General features: G+C 50.0%; 1 protein-coding gene across 3 annotated transcripts in view; it reads right to left on the bottom strand.

The window, feature by feature from the left end:
• The window catches only part of uba1 (ubiquitin-like modifier activating enzyme 1), a 416,000-nt gene that overhangs the window by 190,973 nt on the left and 197,052 nt on the right, over positions 1–27,975 (bottom strand). For all 3 annotated transcript variants that reach the window (XM_072472935.1, XM_072472934.1, XM_072472936.1), the window contains exons 20-21: positions 23,332–23,420; positions 13,005–13,097 (exon numbers count right to left, since the gene is read on the bottom strand). In XM_072472935.1, coding sequence (XP_072329036.1) covers positions 13,005–13,097; positions 23,332–23,420 — 182 coding nt within the window. The remainder of the gene's footprint in view (positions 1–13,004; positions 13,098–23,331; positions 23,421–27,975) is intronic.

Genomic DNA, 27,975 nt, shown 5'->3' with positions numbered 1-27,975 from the left:
TTCTTGACCTTTAGTTTAATTCTCCCCACAAGTGGAAACATTTTCTCTGTCTACCCTTGGTCATCTTAAAGACCTCTTTCAGGCCACACCTCAGTCTTCTCTTTCCCAAAGAAATGAGCCCGAGCCTCTTCAATCATTCCTGATTAGTCCAACCTCTCAGTTCTGGTATTATTCTTGCAAATGTTTTTTTTTCTGCACCTTCTCTCATTCCTTTCTATCCTTCGCACAATATGTTACGTTGTTCAATTGGCTTTACAGCTAACAGCAATGTCAGCCATGCATTGTAGCCACCTAAGATGGCCACCTGCAAAGGACCATGGGAATTATGGCCAACCCAGGCCTCAGACAGATACACAGCCTATGTGTATTTGAAACACAGGTCACTAAACCTGATCTAAACCCCCCGCTCGTTTGCATTTTAATGGCCCATTTTCCCAGGACAATAGAACTCCAATCAAGAAACCGGAACAGCCACAGACTGATCGGCGCCACTCCCTTTACTCAGAAAGCCCAACTGCCAAGGTCAATGACCACTACGGACCCGCCCAGCTACCAAGGCACCCACCCCTTTATTGGCCAAAATCGAAGACAGTGATCAGAGTCCGGTTGAACTATTGGGTCCAAGGTTAAGGACCGCCCCAAAGAGCGTGAAATCCCAGAGGGATAAAAGAGAGCACAGCCATGTGTTCTGTCTCTTTTGGATCCGGCCTGTGCCAACCCAATTGCAGCAGGAATAGCCAGCTAAGTTCAAGACCAACGATCGCTACCTGACGGATGAGCCCAGCAGAGACAGAGCCACTTTCTTCGAACCAGCCAAGTGAAATCCAGATAAAGGCCTTATCCATTTGCACAGTGCCGGTTACCCTGAAGTTAAGTATAGGTTATTGTAGCTGATAGGTGTAGTTTAACTCGTAGTAGATACTGTGTTTGCATGTCGAGGTAACCCTTGTGTATGTAAATAAACCATCTTTTGAACTGACTAACTGGTTGTGTGGTCATTTGATCGATATAAGGGAAGGCTTGAGGTTCACCAACATCATTAATATTAGCAACAGTATTGGCAACGCTGTTAGGATCGAAAAAACAGTCAACAGCATGAAATCTGCACCTGAGGAACTAGTGATGGAAGAACCATCACACACACGGAACCCTTTTCCTCACGAGGACACGCACAGTACAGCACAACACTTAGTGGCTGGACTGCAGGCGGAAAATAAAAAATTCAACATCTAAACATTTATTAGTTATATATTCTGACGCGCACAGCATTATTCACACTGCAACTCTTTCTGGCTCGGTGCTAGCCACCGTTCATATCTCGAACATTGGGAAGTCCGCAGAGGTTGATCATCTGAAAGGGTAGAGACCCTGCAGTGACATCAGCAAAGTTTCAGAGACAGAGCTCCAACCAATGGGCAAAGCAAAGAGCTTTTGAGGCTCGGGCCAGCCACTGCGACACCCACAGGATAAGCTGTGCAGTGGAATCCTCTGCCTGTTTGAGGGGCTGTTTGAGGGGCTGGGCTGTCCGGCTTGAATGCCAGTTTGCTGCCTTGTTGCCCCTTCTCTAGATTGTCGCTTTCCTTTATCATTAACGGAACACAGCCCAAAGTTTCTACATAATTTCCGCCCAGCTTCACCTAACCAGAGTGAACCCAAAGTTAATGAATCTACGATTAGGTACGTTAGGGTAGTCTGAAGATATAAGGGCCAGTGTTAATGTTTACATGCGAACATACAAAATAGAAGCAGCTGTAGGCCATTCGGCCCCTCGAGCCTGCTCCGTCATTTAATAAGATCCTGGCTGATCTATTTTTGTTTCGAATTCCGCATGCCCATCCACGATAACCTTTGATTCCCTTGCCTAACAAGAACCCTACCTACATCCCCCTTATAAATATTCAGTGACCCCCTACTTCCACTGCCTCCTGAGGCACAGAGTTCCAAAGTTACCCAATCTTCAGTGAGAAAAGAAATTCTCCTCATCTCTGTCCTATAAGGGCAACCCCTAATTTTAAAACAGTGCCCCCTAGTTGTGTGCTCGCCCACAAGAGGAAACATCCTTTCCACGTCCACCTTGTCAATACCGTTCAGGACCTCATACACTTCAATCAAGTCACAACTCACTCTTCTAAACTCCAGTGGGAACAAGTCCAGTCTCTTCAACCTTTCCTCTTTCTGACAGTCATACTGTCAGCTTAACATCCGTAAGCAGAAGAGATCCACACTTGGAAGAAACGGAGAAGTTACTGAACAGCTAAAGGGGGCAGAATTTGAGGTGGGAGGGAGTTGCGTCCATGACATCTTAATAGGAAATGATGGCGTTGTGGTAATGTCGCTGGGCTAGTAATCCAGAGACTTAGGCTAGTGCTCCAGGGGGCGTGGGTTCAAATCCCACCTTGCAGTTGGTGGAATTTAAATTCAATTGATGAAAGGTGCTATATAAATGTAAGTTCTTTATAAGTTTTGTAAAGTACAATGATGCTGTCTTCAAAATCTGCACCGTATAATGGTGCCTTGTTTACATCGGAGCCAGAACGGGAATAATGGGGTAGAGTCTCGTTTTGAAAATGCAGTCCTGAGGTGTTGGACTGAGCTTGAGCATTAACGCTAGAAAGCTCCTTTGAGCAAAAACTGCACAATACTGACATTACTTCAGAAAAGGCTACGATATTTCCACAGTTCCCAGATGTCCACATGTGTTAGTTGACAGAGAGCCAGTCTCAGATTTCCCCCTCCTTCTTACCTCCTACTCCTCCCCGTGCAAGTGAACTGACAAAGGATAAGAACGCTGTGAGAATTGTCACGTCCCCCCTCCCACCCACCCCCACCCACCCTCACCCCGACGCAGCACAAGTTGGTTCACCCCCCCCTTGTGCAGACAATTATTTTGTGGTATGTTGATTTATCAAATTAGTCGGAACCAGTTTGTCCACTGATTGAAATCGAATCTGCGATGTCAGATCTTCCCAGATGCCTTAAAAAGGCAGATTCTGAATCATATAGTCAGAAATTATTGTGAACCCCGGGTAACCTTTGACAAGAAACGAGCGTCAGGCGAGCTTCCTGGAATTTCAATTTCAGAAAAGTCACCTGTCTGTTCAAAGGTGTGGAAGGTTGATGCTGGGATTCAGCACCAACTCTCACACTCTTCCCTGAACAGTAGCTTTTTAAAAAAAGGTTTTTATTGGTGTTCTCATTATTATGTAACACGTTCCAGTGCGTACTTTAAATTTACGAGTTTCATCACCGCGCATTGTGTTGGTAAAAGCAACTAAAGAAAATGTAAAAATTACAAGTGAGTTAACCAAAGAGTGTAAAGAGAACAGAAACAATGCAATGAACAAGCATCATTTTACATATTTACATGTCCCCCCCCATGGCTGTGGACCCCCTTTGGCTGCTCTGCCTTGGCTGGACTGCCCAGTGTTGGCCCTAACGTGTTTTGCCCGACGTGTTGTAACTCTCTCTGCCTTTTCCTGCTTGCCCTCTTGCTCATCTCCTGCGGCTATGTCACTTGTGTCCTGCGGTATTTTTAATGGGCTTTTGCCCCCCCCCCCCCCCGCTCACTCCCCTTCCCATCCCCCCTCCCTCTCCCTTTCCTTTCCAATCCGTGGCTCTTCTGTGCACCCCCCACCCCCCCCTCTGCTCTACTGGTTGCCAAGCTACGAACTGGTCAAGAAGCATGTTGGTGAACGGCTTTCACGTCCTGGGGAAGGCCTCTTCCGACCCACGGGTGGCAAATTTTATCATCTCCAGTTGGAGGAATTCCGACAGGTCGGACAGCCAGTCTGCAGCTGTGGGTGGTGCTGCCGATCGGCATCTGAGCAGGGTTCTCCGGCGGGCGGTTAGGGAGGCAAAGGCTAGGGCGTCGGCCCCCCTCCCCACAAAGACTTCTGACTGGTCTGAAACCCGAAGACCGCCACTTTTGGGCTTGGCTCCAAGCTCACTCCCACAACCTTAGACATTGCCTCAAAGAAGGATGTCCAGAACCCGACAAGTCTGGGGCAGGTCCAGAACATGTGGGTGTGGTTGGCTGGGCCTCCCTGGCACCTCCACCTCCAGGAAGAACCTGTTTATTCAGGTTCTGGTTACGTGCACCCTGTGCACCACCTTTAGCTGCGTTCAGCTCAGCCCTGAGCACGTGGAGATGGAGTCTGCGCTGTTTCAATCAGAGTCCCACTCCCATTTCTATGCCTAATTCTTCCTTCCATTTTTCCCTTGTCTCTTCCAGGGGGCCACGTACGCCTCCACCAGTCGTCCATACAGGTCCCCACAGTTCCCTTTCTTTAGGTCCCCACGTCCAACAGTTCCTCAACTAGTGAGTGCCCTGGCGTCTGGGGGTATGTCATCATTTCCCTGCAGAGGACATTCTTGACCTATGTATACACCTCATTTTGTTCCCTTTGGGCAGTTGGGAGGATCATGGGTGGTTAGGGACAGGGCAGGGTGGCACCTGGCTCTCCCCTGGCAGCCAGGCACCTTGGCACTGCCAGGTTGGCAACTTGTCACCCTGGCTATACCCTTGGCACCTGGGCACGCTGGCACTTGACCTATTGGGGGAGGGGATGTCCATGAAAGGAGGAATGAGAGGGGTATGCATGGTGGGGAGGGGAGGAGGAGTGTGAATGGTGGGTATGAAGGGGCCTCTGGAAGGTTGGGGGGGCTGAATGGTGGGGGTATTAAAAAGGGGGGGGTCCGTAAGGGGGTGGGAAGGCATATACAGGGGGTGCCCTCAGCGACTCCATCGTAGGGTGTCCTCACTTGGGTGGGGTGAGGTAACGCCCATGTGTGTGTGGGAGGTGACATTGCCCGTGGGTGCCTCACTCTCACTTAGAGATCGGGACACCCTTTCAAAATGGAGGCCCAAGCTCCGAGGAGCCGGTGTGGCAACGGGTTTAGCTCCCCAGTGCGCAAAGTGTGGGCTGGCCCGAGGGAAACTCCCCAGGGCCCAAAGAAGTGACTAATTGTGGTGAGAAAGCGGTGGGGAACTCACCCACAAATCGGGGAAGAAACTCACAGCAAAACCCGCTTGAAATGACACTGAGAAACCTTTCCGTTAAATCAGGTTCCTCGTGGGTAAAGCCCCGGGGCCGGACGGGTACCCAGTGGAGTTTTATAAAATGTTCTCGGGGATATTGGGGCCGGTGTTGTTGAGGAGGTTCAATGAGGCAAGGGAAAGACGGATGCTGCCCCCGACGATGTCACAGGCCACGATTTTGCTGATGTGTGGGTCTTACAGGCCGATATCCCTGTTGAATGTGGACGCCAAGTTGCTGGCCAAACTTTTGTCCTCCAGGATTGAGGACTGTGTTCCGGACTTTATTGGGGAGGACCAGACGGGGTTTGTTAAGGGCAGGCAGTTGGTGGCCAATGTAAGAAGGCTGTTAAATGTGATCATGATGCCCCCGGAAGGTAGGGAGGTGGAGGTAGTGATCGCAATGGATGCAGGAAAGGCTTTTGATCGGGTAGAATGGGATTATCTGTGGGAGGTACTGGGATGGTTCGGATTTGGGGCTTTATTGACTGGGTCAGGTTATTGTATCAGGCTCCTGTGGCAAGTGTACGGACGAATAGGACAACATCGGACTATTTTAGACTGCACCGGGGGACGAGACAGGGATGTCCCCTCTCCCCACTGTTGTTTGCGTTAGCTATAGAGCCGTTGGCAATTGCTCTGAGAGCCTCAAGGTGCTGGAAGGGGCTGGTCCGGGGGGGGGATATGGAGCACAGAGTCTCGCTCTATGCAGACGACCTGCTTCTGTCTGTATCGGACCCATTAGAGGGGATGGAAAAAATCATGAGGATTCTAGGGGAATTTGGCCGGTTTTCGGGGTATAAGCTAAATATGGGGAAAAGTGAGATGTTTGCGGTCCAGGCGAGGGGACAGGAGAGGCGACTGGGGGAGGTGCCGTTTAGATTAGTAGGGGGAAGCTTTCAGTACCGAGGCATTCACGTGGCGCGGGAATGGGACCGGCTGCATAAATTAAATCTGGCCTGGCTAGTAGACCAAATGAAGGACGATTTTCGGAGATGGGACACGCTCCATTTGTCATTAGCTGGGAAGGTGCAGACGGTGAAGATGACGGTCCTCCTGAGATTCCTGTTCGTGTTTCAATGTCTCCCCATATTTATTCCGTGGTCCTTTTTTAAACGGGTCAGCAAAGTGATCTCTGGCTTTGTTTGGGTGGGCAAGACCCCACGGGTAAGGAAGGTAATGCTTGAGCGAAGTCGGGGAGAGGGTGGGCTGGCGCTGCCAAATTTTAGTAACTATTACTGGGCGGCGAATATAGCCATGATCAGGAAGTGGGTGGTGGGGGAGGGGTCGGCATGGGAGCGTATGGAGGCGGCTTCATGCAAGGGCACCAGTTTGGGAGCGTTGGTAACTGCGCCTCTGCCGTTCCCGCCGGCACGGTACTCCACCAGCCCAGTGGTGTTGGCAGCCCTGAGAGTCTGGGGGCAATGGAGGAGACATGTGGGAGCAGAGGGAGCATCGGTCTGGTCCCCAATCTGCAATAATCACCGGTTTACGCCGGGAAGTATGGACGGGGGGGGTTCCGGATATGGCGGAGAGCAGGAATTGAGAGGATGGGGGATATGTTTACAGAGGGGAGCTTTCCGAGTATGAGGGCGTTGGAGGAAAAGTTTGGGTTGGCGAGGGGAAACAAATTCAGGTATCCGCAGGTGCGGGACTTTCTACGTAAACAGGTGTCAACCTTCCCGCTCCTACCGCTAAGGGGGATTCAGGACAGGGTAGTTTCCAGAGGGTGGGTAGGAGAAGGGAACGTCTCGGACATTTACAAGGAACTTATGGGGTCAGAGGAGACGCAGACCGAGGAGCTGAAGCGCAAGTGGGAGGGGGAGCTGGGAGGAGAGATAGAGGATGGTCTATGGGCGGACGCGTTGAGTAGAGTCAACAAGTCCGCAACATGTGCCAGGCTCAGCCTGATACAATTTAAGGTCGTTCACCAGGCTCACATGACAGTGGCCCGGATGAGCAGATTCTTTGGGGTGGAAGATGGGTGTGCAAAATGTGCGGGAGGGCCAGCGTACCATGTCCACATGTTCTGGGCATGTCCGAAGCTGAGGGAATTTTGCCAGGGGTTTGCAGATGTCATGTCCACGGTGTTAAAAACAAGGGTGGCGCTGAATCCAGAGGTGGCGATTTTCGGGGTGTCAGAAAACCCGTGAATCCAGGAGGAGAAAGAGGCAGACGTTCTGGCCTTTGCTTCCCTGGTAGCCCGGAGACGGATACTATTAGTTTGGAGGGACTCAAAGCCAACAAAGTCGGAGACCTGGCTATCGGACATGGCTAGCTTTCTCTGTTTGGAGAAAGTCAAGTTCCCCTTGAAAGGGTCACTGTTAGGGTTCGCCCGGAGGTGGCAACCGTTCGTTGACTTCTTCGCGGAAAATTAATCGTCAGCAGAAGGAGAGGGGGGTTAGTTTAGCTTCGAGTAGGGGGTTAATAAAAGTGGGACCTGTAAGGGAGGGAGAAGGCTTTTGCACTATGTTTATAGTTTCATGTACATTGTTTATTGTGTTGTTATAATACCAAAAAATACCTCAATAAAATGTTTATTAACAAAAAACATAATCGAGTTCCTCGTGTTTGGGGAGCAGCCATTAAATCAGACCAAGCTAAGGTTTTAAAAGCCGTTGACTGGTCAGAATGTGGTAAAGGGAATTAATGGGTTTCACTGCCATGGGAAGCAGCATGACAGATTAAAAAAACCACTCTACTTTTCCTTCCCTATTTTCTCGGTCAATAACTTAAAATATCCACAAACTGTGAATTAGAGCAGACATGGCTGGATCAGTACTTGTAGGTGCGTGAAACAATTGTGGGAAAATGTGTGGAACATTGGAAGACTGATTTAGCAGAGTAAATAAGGTGCCAGAGGAAATGTATTATTGGACTGGACAATGATAGAAGCAAGCTGGTTTTATTAGATTAGTGAAAACAATTTCTGACACACAGCACAGGGTGACTGGATTTAAAGTTACAACATCATCGCAATTTTGACAACCCTCTCTCTGTTTTGGTGGTGACAATAAGCGATTTTCATTTCATTCATTCTGCTTGCATGACTACCAGAGCAGCTCACAGGGTACGGTTGCTTCCCCACCTATCCTAGACTGAAGCTCGGGGAAGGGGTGTTCTATATTTAGTTGTGGTTTTCATTAGCTTTCTCTGCTCAACGTTTTAAACTTGAAGGGTTGGAGGGAGAAATTGCATTATCCAGAATCCAGTGGATTTTACTTTGAAGGTGACGTACAAGAGTTTTTTTTGTGCACAGGCACGGTTTCCATTCCTCATTTAAAAGTGAAAATTGTTCGTACTTTATGTCGTCCATCTCACTTCCATACCCCGTGTGGTGCGCCGTATTCCTCCAACAGACTCGGATGGTGTGCACAGGTGGCTCGGGACACCATCCTGGCTTGGAAGTCTATCGCCGTTCCCTCACTGTCGCGGGATCAAAACCCTGGAACTCCCACCCTGCACCAGGTGACCTGCAGCGGTTCAATAAGGCAGCTCATTGGGAAATTAGAGGTGAGCAACAAATGCTGGCCTGGCCAGCAACATCCACCATCCCGTGAAGAAAATGAAGAAAAACAATCGCGTCCACACGTAAAAAGTACATCATTGGCTAAAAAGCATGTTGGGGTTTCATGAGGTTGTGAAACGCAATACATAAATACACACTGTCCGGAATTCTCCGGATATTGGGATTCTGTTCCCGGTGATAGCTCATTCCCACCTGCGGGTTTCCGGGTGACTTCAATGGGAAATCCCATTGACAATCGGCGGGAAGAGAGAATCCCGCCGCCAGCGAATCACATGGGGCGGAATTCTCCATCCCGCCAGACCTGTGCTCTGGAACGGCATGCCCCCCCACCGACAGCGGGACCCGCCGTCCCGGAAGCCGGCCAATGGGGTTTCCCGTTGTGGGCACCCCCGCGCCGTCGGGAAATCGGCGGACGTGAGTACGCTGCCGCCGAAGCGGAGGATCCTGCCGACGGAGACTCCCGCCCATGGCTGGGGGGCCGGAGAATCCAGCCCATTATTTTTTATCTTTCAAAATGTCTAATTGAGGCTGTGCACTCTTCGGTGATCGGTTTTATTGCAAAGGAGGGACACCATGTGTTGTAATAAATAACACAGCAAGGCCAGTTCTATCCTTGCATGACACAACACGAAATGTGGTGGAGGACAAGGTTTTAATCCTAGGCCAATAAATAAATGTTATTCTTTCCAACCCAGCTTGAACAAAATAAACCCTTCTGGGTTTAAAGGGACACACTCAGCAATCTGGCATTGAAGCAAACCGCATGGTAAAGCTGAAAATGAAAACTCCTCAAGCATTTTTCATTGGGAGCATCGCCAACAAGATCTGATGGGTGTCAGAGGACTCAGGGTTTTGTTGGAAGTCGTATAAAAAGTGGTCTAGTGCAATCTTCAGGCAGAGCTGTCCTCCAGAGCAACTCTGACACAAGGCTGGCTCAATTGGATAGTATCGAGTCTGTTCCAGTCGGATGCTTTGTGGTAAATAGCCACGGTGTGACGAACTTTATTACTGAATTTTCAGGCCTAATAGAATCGAGGTGGCTGCGAGCTGGGAACGGAGCTTGAGAACTTATTGGCCTGTTGCCGATCACTTGATCGGGATCCTTCAAATGGGTGTCCAGAGTGACCAACTGCCTGAAGAGAGTGCCATGAACTGATTGAAATGCTCCAATCAGGGCAACCTAGGACGCAAGTAGGGCTCCCAATGCTATTATTGGACTCAGGTGGGCACTGCCCAAACAATGAATGGATGGCATATCTTTGCAGGTACAGAACATTTGTCACTGGCCTGCACTCTCCTCTGAGGTACACTGCCTTCCCCAGCAATCACCCTCAAAGAACAAAGAACAAAGAAATGTACAGCACAGGAACAGGCCCTTCGGCCCTCCAAGCCCGTGCCGACCATGCTGCCTGACTAAGCTACAATCTTCTGCACTTCCTGGGTCTGTATCCCTCTATTCCCATCCTATTCATGTATTTGTCAAGATGCCCCTTAAATGTCACTATCGTCCCTGCTTTCACCACCTTCTCCGGTAGCGAGTTCCAGGCACCCACTACCCTCTGCGTAAAAAACTTGCCTCGTACATCTACTCTAAACCTTGCCCCTCTCATCTTAAACCTATGCCCCCTAGTAATTGAGCCCTCTATCCTGGGGAAAAGCCTCTGACTATCCACTCTGCCTATGCCAGATCTGGCTCTGCTTAATGCCCGAAATCAAGATCATTTTCAAGTGGTATGACAGTGGGGGCACAGGAGAGAGGAGGAAAAGAATTTGGAGTTGGGACAAGTGTCTGAGAACGGGTACCAATGAAAGGTGAGATTAGAGCTCAAGGAAATGAGGGCAGAGTAGAGTTACTCAGCGAGCCCCGTGTGTAGAATTAACAGTAAACATTTTTCAACTAACATCATTAGGAAGAGTTTCAGAGTGCACATTTACAGAGTGATTGTAAATCAGACTCCATCTGCCTGCCATCACGTTTAATATTATTATAAATACTCTGCTTCAGAAACATTAAGGATGTTAAGTGCACTGGCACAGAGCCAGTCTTGTTTCTCTTAGAATATTGGGCCCTGTACCTAAAAGTCAGGGCTGGAACTGATGAGTAACTCCCTCAGTTGGCTTCTGTTGAAGCCTGGCACTGAATTAGAAGGTTTCCACTGACTGGGCCCCTTCACGTTGCACTCACTCATTTCAAATTCAGTCTGGAATATTTCACACCCATTTGTACACATATGGTTCCGACTTGAAGTTACGCACCTTCTAAGGCAGTGCGAAAGTGGGCCTTTTAATTCTGTCATAATGGGGACAAAACAAAGTTAAAGATGCATTCTGAAACATTTACACCGGGCAGCACGGTGGCCTCACAGCACACGGGGCCTGGGTTTGATTCTGGCCTTGGGTGACTGTGTGGAGTTTGCACTGTCTCCCTGTGCCTGCATGGGTTTCCTCCGGTTTCCTCCCACAGTCCAAAGATATGCAGGTCAGGTGAATTGGCCATGCTAAATTGCCCCATAGTGTCCAAAGATGTGAAGGTTAGATGGAGTTATGGGGTCATGGGGATAGGGCGGGAGAGTGGGCCTAGGTAGGGTGCTCTTTCAGAGGGTCAGTGCAGACTTGATGGGCCAAATGGCCTCCGTCTGCACTGTAGGAATTCTATTCTACAACATTGGACTACAAAAATTACTTCTTTGGTCTTACTGGGCTTTGGGATTCCCGAACATGTGAAGGATGCTGTGTACATCCAGGTTCATTCTTTCGGAATGAAATGGACTGAGCCACACTAACAGAAGATCCCAGGCTGTTTCCAGCTGGCCTGTTGGGCCCCAGATTTTAACTCTGTGTTTCGTGGATGATATGGTGAGTCGGACACACCCCATTGCAGTTGAAATCAGCCCCTAGCTTTTTAGTGAATTCCCAGGCCTTGTGATCTCACACACCAATGACTCTTGCTGGGAGATACGTGCAGGTGGACATCAAGCAAGGGCCAGTGCTTGGCAGTGATGCCTTCATCAAAGTCAGGCAGCTTACTGACTGTCAATGTCAATTAAGGTCAATAGAAACAATAGCCTTGCAGTGGAAGGCTAGAGAGGGCTTGGCAAAGCTCAAATCACCACCTGCAGGAGATGGAGAGACAAATCAGGGAGGGAGAAATCAGGACTAAAATGTAACCGTCAGGTAAGATTAAACAGGCTGGGGGTCATTTCTTTAAAAAAGTGAAGGCTGAGGGGTGACCTAACGGAACTCTTCACGATGATGAAAGGGTTTGATAAGGTAGACACAGAGAAGATGTTTCCAAAACTAGAGGTTGTAAACATAAGATGGCATGTGTTACGGTTCCTTCAGGGAGTTCAAGTTATTCTGGCCAATGCACTTTTACGAGCATGTTGTAGCTATGGATAGTGATGGTCGAGGCTCCAACTTTCTTTCCATCACATGGTTGACCCAGGGATCTCTCCCACTCTTACCCCTGGCGCTGGTGTGTGTTGGAAAGATTTACAGAAGGTGGAACTTGGTAACACATGGAACAGTTTTGCACATGTCTTCCCAGACAAAATAGATCAGTGCAGAGTTACACAGGAATAGAAAGTTGCGACCTACTCATTCACCGATGTGCCATTGGCTGGGCCAACATTTGCCCATTCCTAATTGCCCTTGAACTGAGTGGCATACTAGGCTATTTAAGAGTCAACCTTTGGAGTCACATTTAGGCCAGAGCAGGTAAGGACAGCAGACTACCTTCTCCAAAGGAGATTCGTGAACCAGATTGTTTTTTTACCAAAATCAACAATGGCTTTCATTGAATTCAAACATCTGCCGTGGTGGGATTTGAACCCAGGCCACAGAAGATGTGCGACTCTGGATTACTAGTCCAGTGACAATGGCACTATGCCTCCGCCTCCCCACGTTGACATGCCGAGAAGAAGTTGGTTGGGAGGAAGCTTGTGCGGAATATAAACACCAGCACAGACCACTTGTGTCAAATGGCCTGTTACTGCGCTGTGAGTTGTATATAATGAGGAGCACCATTCCCCAATATCCCTCCAGGGTTAATCATTGCTGACATTTCTGTTTGCTGCTGTGACTGCTCCGTGTTAATATCCTGTCTATAATTGTTGGCATCAATCTTGTTCTGCAGATGTCACAGTGACAGAAAGCTTGCGCGTACAGGTAGTGTGAAAGCTGAGAGAGCAATGTGGCGAGGACTGTCCTGTTAGGGGTTACGCGCGATGATTAATTATTTCCAGGATGTTGCTAACCCTGTGACTGTTAATTGGGTCTCAGAGATTCCAGCGCGGCTCACTCGACAAACATTAAACAGAAATCGGCACGCGCTGCGGTTTGTGCTCCATCCCCCTACTCCCTCACAGCGGAGGATCATGTTCTTTAGCTTGTCTGTGCGTGCCATTTCTAAAGTGCTCTCTCCAGGTGTGTGCTGCCTACCTTGTGGCGATCGGCAGCTGGAATGTTGTAATTCTCCGCCCTCAGGTTGGACGCAGCGACAATGAAATCCATGTGGAAGTTTGTGTCATTGTCCTGCAAATTAAATAATTCTCATCACGAAAAATCAAGAACGTGCATTTTGTTGCATATAGTACACATAAACAATAGTTATATTATATAGGCTCAGACATGTGCATATGTACAGCACACACATACGTACACACACATGGTATAATATATATAGGAAAAACAACCATAGCCGTTTACCTATTTTATTAGTTAACCTCTTTCTCCTTACAGTGAAAGCCCTTGTGACATGTACCATTGTTCTAAAATCAGCAAGTCATATTGCTCAATTCTGGACCTTCCAGCCTCACATTAGGTTTTAAATGCCTAAATCTTTTTTAAAAATATATATATTTTATTAAAGTTTTTCGATCAACCAAGAGTTTTCTATTTTATACAACTTTGTAACAATATATACATTGATCGTTTAAAAAAAATAATATATTAACTAACGGCAAGTGCCAACACAAATAAAAAACAAAAAGAAATAGCAACATTGAAAAGATAAATATGAACAGCAAATATGTAACAACACACAAAAAAAACCCGAAGACCCGAATGCACCCCCCCCCCCCCCCCCCGACCCTCCCCCCTGGGTTGCTGCTGTTGTCTTTCCTATTTTCCCTTATCGCTCTGCAAGATAGTCGAGGAACGGTTGCCACCGCCTGGTGAACCCCTGAGCCGAACCTCTTAGTGCGTACTTTATCCGCTCCAATTTTATAAACCCTGCCATGTCGTTTATCCAGGCCTCCACGCCCGGGGGTTTAGCTTCTTTCCACATAAGTAGAATCCTTCGCCGGGCTACTAGGGACGCAAAGGCCAAAACATGGGCCTCTCTCGCCTCCTGCACTCCCGGCTCATTTGCAACCCCAAATATAGCCAACCGCCAGCTTGGTTCGACCAGGACCCCCACCACCTTTGAAATCACTTTTGCCACACCCACCGAGAACCCGTGCAATACCGGACATGACCAAAACATGTGGGTGTGGTTCGCAGGGCTTCCCGCGCACCTCCCGCACCTATCCTCCACCCCAAAAAACCTGCTCAATCTTGCTCCCGTCGTATGCGCCCTGTGTAGTACCTTGAATTGGATCAGGCTGAGCCTGGCACATGAGGACGAGGAATTTACCCTACTTAGGGCATCTGCCCACAGCCCCTCCTCAATCTCTTCCCCCAGCTCCTCCTCCCATTTTCCTTTCAATTCCTCTATCATCGTCTCCCCCTCATCTCTCATTTCCCTGTATATATCGGACACCTTACCGTCACCCACCCATGCCCCCGAAATCACTCTGTCCTGGATCCCTTGCGCCGGGAGCTGCGGAAATTCCCTCACCTGTTGCCTCACAAATGCCCTCACCTGCATATAACGAAATGCATTCCCAGGTGGCAACCCGTATTTTTCTGTCAGTGCTCCCAAACTCGCGAACGTCCCGTCCAAGAACAAGTCCTTCAGTTTCGCAATTCCTGCTCGCTGCCAAGATTGAAATCCCCCGTCTATCCTTCCCGGGACGAACCTGTAGCTGTTCCTTATTGGGGACCACACTGAGGCCCCCGTCACTCCCCTATGTTGTCTCCACTGCCCCCAAATCTTCAGAGTCGCCACCACCACTGGGTTTGTGGTGTACCTTTTCGGGGAGAACGGCAGCGGCGCCGTCGCCAGTGCTTTTAAGCTAGTTCCCCTACAGGACGCCATCTCCAGCCTTTCCACGCCGCTCCTTCTTCTTCCCTCATCCACTTACATATCATAGACACGTTAGCGGCCCAATAATAATCATTCAGATTCGGCAGTGCCAATCCCCCTCGATCTCTACTGCGCTGCAGGAACCCCCTCTTTACCCTTGGGGTCTTTCCGGCCCACACAAAGCTCATGATGCTCCTGTCCACCTTCTTAAAATAGGTCTTTGTAATCAGTATGGGGAGGCACTGAAACACAAAAAGAAACCTCGGGAAGACCACCATTTTAACCGTCTGCACCCTGCCCGCCAATGACAGGGGCACCATATCCCACCTCTTAAAGTCCTCCTCCATCTGCACTACCAGTCGCGTCAAGTTAAGCTTATGCAAGGTTCCCCAGTCCCTGGCCACCTGGATCCCTAAATACCGGAAATCTCTTATTACCCTCCTCAGCGGCAGCTCGTCTCTTCCCCTGTCCTGTTCCCCGGGGTGCATCACAAACAGTTCACTCTTCCCCATATTCAATTTGTATCCCGAAAATTCTCCAAACTTCCTGAGTGTCTGCATTATCTCAGGCATCCCCTCCACTGGGTCCACGACATATAACAACAGATCATCTGCGTATAATGACACCCGATGTTCTTCTCCTCCTCTAAGTACCCCTCTCCACTTCCTAGAGCCCCTCAGCGCTATGGCCAATGGTTCAATTGCCAACACAAACAGTAACGGGGACAGGAGGCACCCCTGTCTTGTGCCCCTATATAGTCGAAAGTAGTCGGATCGTTGCCTGTTCGTAATCACACTTGCCACCGGGGCCCCGTACAGGAGCCGAACCCATCTAATGGACCCCTCTCCAAATCCAAATCTCTTCAGTACCTCCCACAGGTAGTCCCACTCCACTCTATCAAATGCCTTCTCTGCATCCATAGCCACCACTATCTCCGCCTCTCCCTCCGGTGGGGGCATTATCATCACCCCCAACAACCTCCGTATATTGGTATTCAATTGCCTCCCTTTAACAAATCCTGTTTGGTCCCCATGCACCACCCCAGGGACACAGTCCTCTATCCTTGTCGCCATCACTTTGGCCAATAACTTGGCATCTACGTTCAGGAGGGAGATGGGCCTGTGTGACCCGCACTGCAGCGGGTCTTTGTCTCTTTTCAGGATCAGCGATATCGTCGCCTCCGACATCGTCGGGGGTAGTGTCTCCCTTTCCTTAGCCTCATTGAAGGTTCTCGTCAGGAGTGGGGCCAGCAGGTCCACATATTTCCTATAAAATTCCACCGGGAACCCATCTGGTCCCGGGGCCTTCCCTGCCTGCATGCTCCTGATTCCTTTTACCACCTCCTCTACCTCAATCTGCGCTTCCAGTCCTGTCCTCTCCTGCTCCTCAACCTTCGGGAACTCCAACTGGTCTAGGAAATGCATCATTCCCTCTTTCCCTTCCGGGGGTTGGGCCTCTCGTAGAATACCTTAAATACCCCGTTCACCCTCTCCGCTCTCTGTTCCATCCTTCCCTTCTCGTCTCTAACTCCTCCGATCTCTCTCGCTGCCCCCCTCTTCCTAAGTTGTTGGGCCAGCAGTCGGCTCGCCTTCTCTCCGTATTCATACTGTACTCCCTGTGCCTTCCTCCACTGCGTCTCCGCCTTACCCGTGGTCAACAAGTCAAAGTCCGCGTGTAGTCTCCGTCTTTCCCTGTATAGCCCTTCGTCCGGAGCCTCCGCATATTGCCTATCCACCCTCAGAATCTCCCCAATCAGTCTCTCCCTTTCTTTACCCTCTTGTTTCCCCTTATGGGCCCTTATGGAGATCAGCTCCCCTTTCACCACCGCCTTCAGCGCCTCCCAGACTACTCCCACCTGGACCTCTCCATCATCATTGACCTCTAGGTATCTTTCAATACATCCCCTCACCCTTCCACATACCCCCTCGTCCGCCAACAGTCCCATGTCCAATCTCCAAAGTGGGCGTTGCTCCTTTTCCTCACCTAGTTCCAGATCTACCCAATGTGGGGCATGATCTGAAACGGCTAAAGCCGAGTACTCCGCTCCTGCCACCTTCGGGATCAGCGCCCTTCCCAGGACAAAGAAATCTATCCGGGAGTCCACTTTATGGACATGGGAGAAGAAGGAAAACTCTTCGCTCCTCGGTCTAGCAAATCTCCAGGGATCCACTCCTCCCATCTGCTCCATAAAGCCCTTAAGCACCTTGGCCGCTGCCGGCCTCCTCCCGGTCCTAGATCTGGACCGGTCCAGCCCTGGGTCCAGCACCGTGTTGAAGTCTCCCCCCCCCCATTACCAACTTTCCCATCCCCAGGTCCGGGATGCGCCCCAACATACGCTTCATAAAGTTCGCATCATCCCAGTTCGGGGCATATACGTTCACCAGCACCACCGCTTCACCTTGCAATCTGCCACTCACCATCACATACCTACCCCCACTGTCCGCCACTATGGTCTTCGCCTCAAACGATACCCGTTTCCCCACCAGTATTGGCACGCCTCTATTTTTCGCATCCAAGCCCGAGTGGAATACCTGTCCCACCCATCCTTTTCTTAATCTGACCTGATCCACCAGTTTCAGGTGCGTCTCCTGAAGCATAACCACGTCTGCCTTTAGCTTCTTTAGGTGCGCAAATACCCTTGCCCTCTTAATCGGCCCGTTCAACCCTCTCACGTTCCACGTGATCAACCGGGTTGGGGGGCTCTTTACCCCACCCCCCCATCGTCGACTAGCCATCCCCTTTTTTAAACCATCTCCTCACCCGGTTCCCACGCAACCGCTTGTTCCACAGACGGCGCCCTCCCGTCCCGACCATCCCACCCCGTAACAGCTCCCCTTCCCCTTAGCAGCAGCAACCCAGTTAATCCCCCCCCGGCTAGATCCCGCTCTAGCTTGATTGCACCCCCCATATTACTTCCCGGAGTCAGCAAACTCTGGCTGACCTTGGCTTCCCCCGTTTATCCTTAGCCTCCCTGCGTGTGAGGCCCCCTCATTCCTACGCCCCCCTTTTCCCGCCACAGTTTCCATAGCGCGGGAACATAGCCCGCGCTTCCCTCTCGGCCCCGCCCCTAATGGCGCAGCTCCCTCTCTCCTTCCCCATCCCCTTCCCCACCGGCGCCCACATTTCTTCGTGTCCCCCCCCCTTCGAGGGGAAAAAATTCCCCCATCTGATTTACAATTTCTTGCCACCACCTCGCTACTTCATTCCAAACATCCTTTCCCAAATCTAGTCCAACTTCTCCTCTTGAATGAATGTCCACGCCTCCTCTGCCGTCTCGAAGTAGTGGTGTTTGCCCTGGTGTGTAACCCACAGTCTTGCCGGCTGCAACATTCCGAATTTCACTTTCTTCCTGTGGAGCACCGCCTTGGCTGGATTGAAACTCGCCCTCCTTCTCGCCACCTCCGCACTCCAACCTTGGTAGACGCGGATCACCGCGTTCTCCCATCTGCTGCTCCGTGTCTTCTTAGCCCATCTCAGGACCATCTCCCTGTCCTTGTAGCGGTGGAATCTCACCACTATTGCTCGCGGTATTTCCCCTGCCTTTGGTCTTCTCGCGAGGACCCGGTACGCTCCCTCCACTTCCAGGGGGCCCATCGGGGCCTCAGCTCCCATTAAGGTATGGAGCATCACGCTCACGTACGCCCCAACGTCTGCTCCCTCTGCCCCTTCGGGGAGACCCAAAATCCTTCAGTTCTTCCTCCTCGAGCTATTTTCCAGGGCTTCCAATCTCTCCATACACCTCTTGTGTAGCGCCTCGTGCGTCTCCGTCTTCACCACCAAGCCCTGTATCTCGTCCTCATTTTCGGCAGCCTTTGCCTTCACTCTTGGGCCTTTTGCATCTCCTTCAGCCCCTCAATCGCCTGCAGCATCGGCGCCAGCACCTCCTTCTTGAGCTCCTCCACACATCGCCGGAGGAACTCCTGCTGTTCCAAGCCCCTTACCAACTGGGCTCCCTCAGCCGCCATCTTGCTTCTCCTTTCCCTTCTCTGCCACTGCTCCAGAGGAACCTCCACAATCTGGCCACTACTATCACTCCTTTCCATCCACACCCGGGGGGGACTCCTTCCTATGTCGCCTCACACTGGGTTTAGCCTTTGAAAATTTCCGTTGGGGCTCCCGATAAGAGTCCAAAGGTCCGTTGAAACGGGAGGTGCCGAAACGTGCGACTTAGCTGGTCATCGCCGCACCCGGAAGTTTTAAATGCCTAAATCTGCCTGACATCCCTTCATTGCTGGTGTGTTGCCCATCCACCAATGGAACACAAGGTCTTGTCTGACTGCACGTTCAAGGTTCTACATGCTAACTCTTGAAGAGTTTTCCTGATGTTCAGGCAGCATTCGTTCCCCAACTAATGCCACCTCAAAAACACACTGGTTTGCAATTCGTTGCTGTTTGTGAGGGGGTCACTGTTGCCAAATGGCTACCGCGCCAACCTACACAGTGGCAGACAATGGGCTGGAAGGCAGGGACCAATGCTGCCGTGGCTGTATCAGGGACCCTCGACTCGATTCTGTAGCAATCAGGCAGCTAATGGGCTGTTCCCCGGCCTCGCGTCCCTTTAAGGAGTGATGTCCCGCCTCCAAGAGCTGCTGGCCAATCGGAGGGCTGGGGAGGGAGGGTTGTGGTGAGTGGTTGCTGAGGGCTTGGGGCTGGGGGCAGGTGTATCTGCACGGGGGAAGCCCTACTTGCTGGGGGGGGGGGGCTTTCTATGGGCCACAGAGTGCCTGAACAGGAGGGAAGGTCCTCTATACCTGCGCCCACAGGGAGGCTGCCAAGCTTTACTGGATGGCCTCCCTGTGTAGCAGAGGGTCTCCTTCTGCTGGCAAAATGCCAGTGGTGGCAGGAGGAGGCCCTTTATTGACCACGTAAGGACCTCAATTGGCCTCTGGGAAGGAAGGTCATCCTCCAATCACTGCTGATAAAATTCCACGGAGTCCGGAAGGTGAAGGGCATTTCGTGCCCAACTTCCCTCCTGATTCTCCAATCCCCCTCACCAACCCCTGCCCCACCCCCCCCCCCCCCCCCCCCCCCCCCCCCCCACTATGAGACGGTAGAGGAATCCAACTGGAATTCTTGGACCACGTGCAAACTGGGAACCATAACATTTCTGCCCTCAAAGCCCAGGAAACTGCACCCCCCCCCCCCCCCCCCCACCCCTCTCCCCATGAATCAGTCCTATTCGCACCCATCCAGTCCTATATCTCAATATTATTGGTTTGGCCTGTTCAAAGATTATGGGAATGGAGGTTTGGGAAGATAAATTCTGACCAGAGTACAAACATACCAAGTCAGCAACAAAATTAATGAGCATATGGATTTAAACTTTGTTTGGCCCCTTGGGGTCCCACAAGCCCACACCTCCGTTCTCGCAAAAGCAAAAGATTCGACGCTCGTATGACAAGGTAGGTCGTAAATTCAGCGATTTCGTTATCCTATTATTCGGCCATGAAGAGGAGCGTGAATACATCCAAGGGTGATTTGTTCTCGGATTATCCTTCCACTGGGAAAGTACATTCCCTGTGCCGGGAAATGGTTGCGATGTGATGGGGAATGGGGGGTGATGGGTCTGCTGGGAGAGGGAGGAGACAGAATATGCCTTGCAGATGAGAATCTATGGGTTTTTCTCCATTGGTTACAGTCACCGAGAAGTTGTGTGACTGGGTGGTCAGCACAAGGTCATGAGTTCAAATCACACCATGGTAAATCTCAAAACTGAATCCAATAAATCTGGTCATCTGTACTCAACCGGGAATCACTGCAGTTCCAATAATCTAATATCCTTCAGGGAAGGGAACCTACCATCCCGGAGTACTCTGGCCGACATGTGACTACAGTCCCACCACTGTGTGCTATCTCTTAATTCTCTCGGGTATCCCATCCACTACTTTAAGCATTCACTCACTCCACCACCGACGCACAGTGGCAGCAGAGATGCACTGCGGCAACTTGCCAAGCCACCTTTGACAGCACCTTCCAAACCTGTGTCCTCTGCCACCTAGAAGGATAAGGGCAGCAGGTGGAGGGGGCACCAGCATCCTTCCAAGCCACGCGCACCATCCTGACTTGGAAATATATCGCCATTCCTTCACTTTCACCGGGTCAGAATCCTGGAATTCCCTTCCTGACAGTGCTGTGGAACACTACAACACACGGACTGCAGTAATCCAAGAAGGTGGATTACAACCTTTTCAAGGGCAAAAAAAGATGGACAACAAATGCTGGCCTTGCCAGTGACACTGCCACCTCATTAAGAAATAAAAATTAGTTGGTCAATAGAACCATAGAATCCCTATAGTGCTGAGGAGGCCATTCGGCCCATTGAGTCTGCACTGACCGTCTGAAAGAGCGCCCCACCCAGGTCCACTCTCCCGCCCTATCCCCGTAAACCCCACCTAATCTGCACATCTTTCGACACTGAGGGGCAATTTAGCATGGCCAATCCACCTAATCTGCACATCTTTGAACTGTGGGAGGAAACCGGAGCACCTGGAGGAAACCCAAGTAGACATGGGGAGAAGGTGGAAAGCCCACAGACAGTCACCCAAGGCTGGAGCTGAACCGGGGTCCCTAAACTGTGAGGCAGCAGTGCTAACCACTGTGCCACCAAGGAATAATAATGGTTCATACAGGATTGCCAGTGAGAACCTGGATATAGGCAAGTTGTACTCAAGATCACCCTCTGCACTTGACAAGGTGAAAACAATGAAAGTTTTCTATCTAAAAGTTACTTTCAAATATCGTGACATGTGGCCGGGAATTGTGCACCCACTGAGCATTAAGCCATACTCTAATTTTCTCTTTGAAAAGCAGTTCTAAATTGGTTTCAACTTGATCTATACTATTGCCTAATTTCCTGTGCAAATTCAATCGATTCATAATTTTAACAAAAAACAGTTGTGGGTTTTGCAACCTTTAACCTCAAAACATCTGTTTAACCTCTGGACCGAAATGAAAGAGCTTAAACTGCCTTTTTTTTAGGTCAATTGTGATGAAGCCGAAAGATTTATTACCACAACAAAAGTAATAAATTGTCTGGATCCGTGTTGGAAAGGAAGCTGTCACATTTTCTATTTTAATAACCAGGTTCAATATTCCCCACCCCCCCTCTCCCCCACCCATTCTGCCTTCACCCATTCCCAAAAAGGCGATCCTCTTGCCTACAGGTTTGGGATTCTGGGATGGATTCACTGTTAACATATGCTCAGTAGATTTTCATTTTTGGCCGGTCAGATGCTAATGATAAAAAGGTAAAGTTGCCATAGTCCCAGATGACCACAGGCTGCTTTCTCCTTTGAGGATCATCATACCTCAGGCAAGATTGAGAAGGCGGGCCTTCATGAATAACCTCAGGCGGTACAGGAATTGAACCCACACTGTTGATCTTGCTCAGCATCTCAAACCAGCTGTCCAGCCAACTGAGCTAAACACATATGGGAACCCATTGTCATCAAACCTCTTGGCATTCCCTGCAAACATTCTACACTTGTCTGATACAGGATGTCCACTCTGCCCCTACTGCAACTGACTCAGCTTATCCAAATCCAAGCAACTAAAGTGTGGGTTGGCAGAGTCAAAAGAACAGGGAACGTGCCCTCCACAAAGTATATGTAAGGGATCTGCTAGACTGCAATCAGCTGGAACTTCCCATTTCTTGGACCACCATTTAGGACCAATCTCTTCATTTTGGCACTGACTTTCAGGGTAATCTGGGGGAGCATGGGAAGAATCCAAGTCAACAGCGACAGGTTGAGTCCGTGGTGCACTAGAATGCTGTGGACCGACCTGGTTCAGGTATCACATTACTGAGTTTCCCAGAGGGGTTTTACTTCGTAAGAACTTGCATCGTCAAGTTGGCCCCTTTGATTCCAGAAAGATGAAGTTTACCTTTCTCCCTCCAGCACCCCGCCCTCCTCACTGGCCAGGAGATAATGACTGGTTGCTTGCTGTGTTGATGTGTTCATCAAACATGATTCATGAATGAACAAATCCTTAAATAAATTGCTGGAAACCATAAACCCAGGGTGGCACAGTGGTTAGCTCTGCTGCCTCGCAGCGCAGGGACCCGGGTTCAATTCTGACCTTGGGTGACTGTGCGGAGTCTGCACGTTCTCCCCGTGTCTGCGTAGGTTTCCCCCGGGTGCTCTGGTTTCCTCCCACAGTCCAAAGATGTGCAGGTTAGATGGATTGGCCATGCTAAATTGCCCTTAGTGTCCAAAAGGTTAGGTGGGGTTACTGGGTTGGGGAGTTGGTGTGGGTGCGTGAGCTTGGGTGGGGTGCTCATTCCAAGGCCTTCCTGAGGAAGGAGCAGTGCTACGAAAGCTAGTGATTTGAAACAAACCTGTTGGACTTTAACCTGGTGTTGTAAGACTTCTTACTTCTGCTTACCAGAGTAGGGTAGAGCTCTTTGTTTCTGTCAACACCAAAAAAGACCCGACAAGTCTCCCAGAAATCAGAAGGTACACCTGACAAATGGAAGTGCCCTGAACTCTCCTCAGAAGCGCAGGTGGGAAGGAGGAAAAATGTGACAAGCTCACGCTCGAGATCGTCCAAATAATCTGCAATGGGTGAGACCAAATTTACCTTCTCAAAGTCAATGGGTTCCATCTTAATTCTGGTAAATATCTGACGAGAGGAAAGGATTTCTTTTAGTTCCACCAAACGCTTGTCATCTGAAACAGGAAAGAGTTAAGGGAGTTGAGTTCGTACAAAGTTAACGATATCATATAATGCCGATGAAAACCCAATTTGTAAATGGGGGGCAACATACCATTCAATTGGCAGGAGATGCAATTTTTCTTCGAACTGAATAAGAGGACAACTAAACGGTCAAAGTTGATCACACATTTGTGTATTTAAGGGTTTAATAAGGTTATTTTGGTTTCTGCAATGTGTCTGAAGTCAGCTCTTTTATTGCGTGCGCTCTTATTTTTGGATTAAGGCGTTGGGTGAAATGTTACAGAGGGCATTAAATAGATTTTGTCAGGCTCCTGAGTTTGTTATTGAAAGTCAATTGTGCTCCTTCTTGACAAACCACTGTTACTCGGATTTATTTCCCTGAAGGTTGACCCAGAAGATATTTTCTCTTAATATGAAAATGCATGAATGAACAAAGGCACACATATATCAGAGTGAGCCTGCAGACACTAATAGGACGGCGTCACACTCCCAAGGCCATCACCAGAGCGTGTCTGCCCGACTATTTACACAGGCGAGCAGTAAACGTGCAGGGCCGGATGGAGGCTAGCAAAATTACATTTTCAGATCAAATTTACTGCACGAAATAAAAGAAAGGGAAAAGAAACATGGGGCACCGTGAGGGAGGAGGACTTAACATTCCCAGTACTCCACACTAGCTGTTCCGAGTCGTCATGCAAATAATAAATTCAGCAGAGCTGAGGGCTCGACGAGGTAGATTTTGAGATGCTGGGTGGAATTTGATCTCCTTCTCTGAACTGTGTTTGGTGGCATAGGAGTGGAGCTAACGGATGGGGCGGGGGGAGGGGGGATGGATGGAGAGGGGGCAGTAGGGGTACATTTAATGAAAAGAGAGGCTGGTGGGTGAGGACCTCATTGCCTGTCGGCGTCTGTCCCGATGAAGTCCGTGGTGGGGAGGCCCATGGGTGGCCTTCCCATCCCTGCTGCTGATTCAGGCCTCCCTGTGGGAAATTATTGTCTACTTAACAGCCTCATCCCACTGCTGCTCTTCACCCAACGTTGGGGAGTTCATGGAATCAGAGAATTTACAGCGCAGAAGGAGACCATTCGGCCCATCGAGTCTGCACTGGCCCTTGGAAAGAACACACCACTCAAGCCCACACCTCCACCCTATCCCCATAACCCAGTAACCCCACCTAATCTTTTTGGACACTAATGGCAATTTAGCGTAACCAATCCGCCTAACCTCTACATCTTTGGACTGTGGGAGGAAACCGGAGCACCCGGAGGAAACCCTCGCAGACACGGGAAAAACGCGCAGACTCCGCACAGACAGTGACCCAAGCCGGGAATCGAACGGCGGTCCCTGGCGCTGTGAAGCAACAGTGCTGACCACCGTGCTGCCGTGCCGCCCATGAGTTGGTGGGGGAAGACGCCATGCAGGAAGCCCAAAATAAAACGCTATCGGGGGTGCGGGGGGGGGGTGTCTCAATCCCAGACATTGGGAAGACATTGTTTTCCTGGGATGCATCCCCTGACCTTGCTGCTGACCCCCTACCCCGACATCCCCTTCCCCGCATTTCCACTGACTGGAAAGATTTAGGACTAGGGGTCATAATCTCCAGATAAAGGGTTGGCCTCAGGAGGAGAAATATCTTCACTCAAGAGGGTCGTGGATGCCCTGTTGTTGAGTAGGTTCAAGATTGAGATTTATAAATTTTTCAATATTAAGTGAACCAAAGTTACGGGGTTAGGCCTGGAGAGCAGAGTTGATGTAACATTCGGTCTCGATCTTACTGAATGATGGAGCAGGTTCAAGTGGCTGAATGACCGACACAGAACGCCCATTTCTTACACTTTTGTAATGGATGTTTTGGATAAGGAACAACACTGTTATGTGCCATCCCACTCTTCTCCTGCTGCGTTGTTACGGTAACCTGGCATTCATGATAAACACAGACTAAAAGGGAGTTACTGGCTCAACATGATTTTTTTTCACATGGAACAATGGGAATGACTTTGAAGGGTGTGCGGGAGGATTGGGATTCCTGTGTTCAAATGAAAGGCGGAGAAAAGGAAAACTTGGGTCACAACGGACCGTCTATCTCATAGAATTTACAGTGCAGAAGGAGGCCATTTGGCCCATCGAGTCTGCACCGGCTCTTGGAAAGAGCACCCCATCCAAGCCCACACACCCACCCTATCCCCATAACCCAGTAACCCCACCCAACACTAAGGGCAATTTTGGACACTAAGGGCAATTTATCATGGCCAATCCACCTAACCTGCACATCTTTGGACTGTGGGAGGAAACCGGAGCACCCGGAGGAAACCCACGCACACACGGGGAAAACGTGCAGACTCCGCACAGACAGTGACCCAAGCCGGGAATCGAACCTGGGACCCTGGAGCTGTGAAGCAATTGTGCTAACCACTATGCTACCGTGCTGCCCTGTCTAGGCCCAGCTCCAGGATTTTCTTCATTGCAAGTGGACAATTCCAGTCACAGTGAGGCGGGGGCTTGCAGAGTGTACGTCAGGGGCTGGATACTGGAGTGGAATGGACTCCTGAGGCTACACATCTCCAAGCAGTCAGCCCTATCAGCTCATCAATGCAAGGGGGTAGGGGGCACAGATCTCCAGGCTGCACTGCCAGGAAATGTGTGGAATGTCAGCCCAAAATGGTGGGACGTCAACCCAGAATGACCGAAGAATCTTCCAGAAATGCAGTCTTTAATGAGAAATGCATACATTGTCTTAAAGAGTCCTTGGGAGAGCGCTGTTCAGTACTGGTGTCCACAAATGGGGACAGATGGAATGGCACTTGTGGGGGTGCCCCAGGGATTGAAGGCCCCCAGGTGCATGCCCTGTTTGCACGGTAGCACCCTGGCATTGCTGGTGCCACCTGGGTACCTTAGCAGTGCCAAGCTGGCACCTAGGTAGCACTGACAGGGTGCCCAGGTGGCACTGGCAGGGGTACTACCAGGGTGATAGGTTGGCAATGCCAAGCTGGTATTTTTGTGTGGGTGTGATCACGATAGGGGTGCGAAGAAAAAAAGGGGGCAGCACGGTAGCACAAGTGGCTAGCACTGTGGCTTCACAGCGCCAGGGTCCCAGGTTCGATTCTGGCTTGGGTCACTGTCTGTGCGGAGTCTGCACGTTCTCCCCGTGTGTGCGTGGGTTTCCTCTGGGTGCTCCGGTTTCCTCCCACAGTCCAAAGCTGTGCAGGTTAGGTGGATTGGCCATGATAAATTGCCCTTAGTGTCCAAAACGGTTAGAACAAAACAACAAAGAACAAAGAAATGTACAGCACAGGAACAGGCCCTTCGGCCCTCCAAGCCCGTGCCGACCATACTGCCCGACTAAACTACAATCTTCTACACTTCCTGGGTCCGTATCCTTCTATTCCCATCCTATTCATATATTTGTCAAGATGCCCCTTAAATGTCCCTATCGTCCCTGCCTCCACTACCTCCTCCGGTAGTGAGTTCCAGGCACCCACTACCCTCTGCGTAAAAAACTTGCCTCGTACATCTACTCTAAACTTTGCCCCTCTCACCTTAAACCTATGCCCCCTAGTAATTGACCCCTCTACCCTGGGGAAAAGCCTCTGACTATCCACTCTGTCTATGCCCCTCATAATTTTGTATACCTCTATCAGGTCGCCCCTCAACCTCCTTCGTTCCAGTGAGAACAAACCGAGTTTATTCAATCGCTCCTCATAGCTTATGCCCTCCATACCAGGCAACATTCTGGTAAATCTCTTCTGCACCCTCTCTAAAGCCTCCACATCCTTCTGGTAGTGTGGCGACCAGAATTGAACACTATACTCCAAGTGTGGCCTAACTAAGGTTCTATACAGCTGCAACATGACTTGCCAATTCTTATACTCAATGCCCCGGCCAATGAAGGCAAGCATGCCGTATGCCTTCTTGACTACCTTCTCCACCTGTGTAGCCCCTTTCAGTGATCTGTGGACCTGTACTCCTAGATCTCTTTGACTTTCAATACTCTTGAGGGTTCTACCATTCACTGTATATTCCCTACCTGCATTAGCCCTTCCAAAATGCATTACCTCACATTTGTCCAGGTTAAACTCCATCTGCCATCTCTCCGCCCAAGTCTCCAGACAATCTAAATCCTGCTGTATCCTCAGACAGTCCTCATCGCTATCCGCAATTCCACCAACCTTTGTGTCGTCTGCAAACTTACTAATCAGACCAGTTACATTTTCCTCCAAATCATTTATATATACTATAAAGAGCAAAGGTCCCAGCACTGATCCCTGTGGAACACCACTGGTCACAGCCCTCCAATTAGAAAAGCATCCCTCCATTGCTACCCTCTGCCTTCTATGGCCTAGCCAGTTCTGTATCCACCTTGCCAGTTCACCCCTGATCCCGTGTGACTTCACCTTTTGTACTAGTCTACCATGAGGGACCTTGTCAAAGGCCTTACTGAAGTCCATATAGACAACATCTACTGCCCTACCTGCATCAATCATCTTAGTGACCTCCTCGAAAAACTCTATCAAGTTAGTGAGACACGACCTCCCCTTCACAAAACCGTG

The sequence above is a fragment of the Scyliorhinus torazame genome, chromosome 13 (assembly GCF_047496885.1).
Source record: "Scyliorhinus torazame isolate Kashiwa2021f chromosome 13, sScyTor2.1, whole genome shotgun sequence".
Lineage (NCBI taxonomy): Eukaryota > Metazoa > Chordata > Chondrichthyes > Carcharhiniformes > Scyliorhinidae > Scyliorhinus > Scyliorhinus torazame.
The sequence above is the reverse complement of the archived record's forward strand: the minus strand, read 5'-3'. Positions and strand labels throughout refer to the sequence as shown.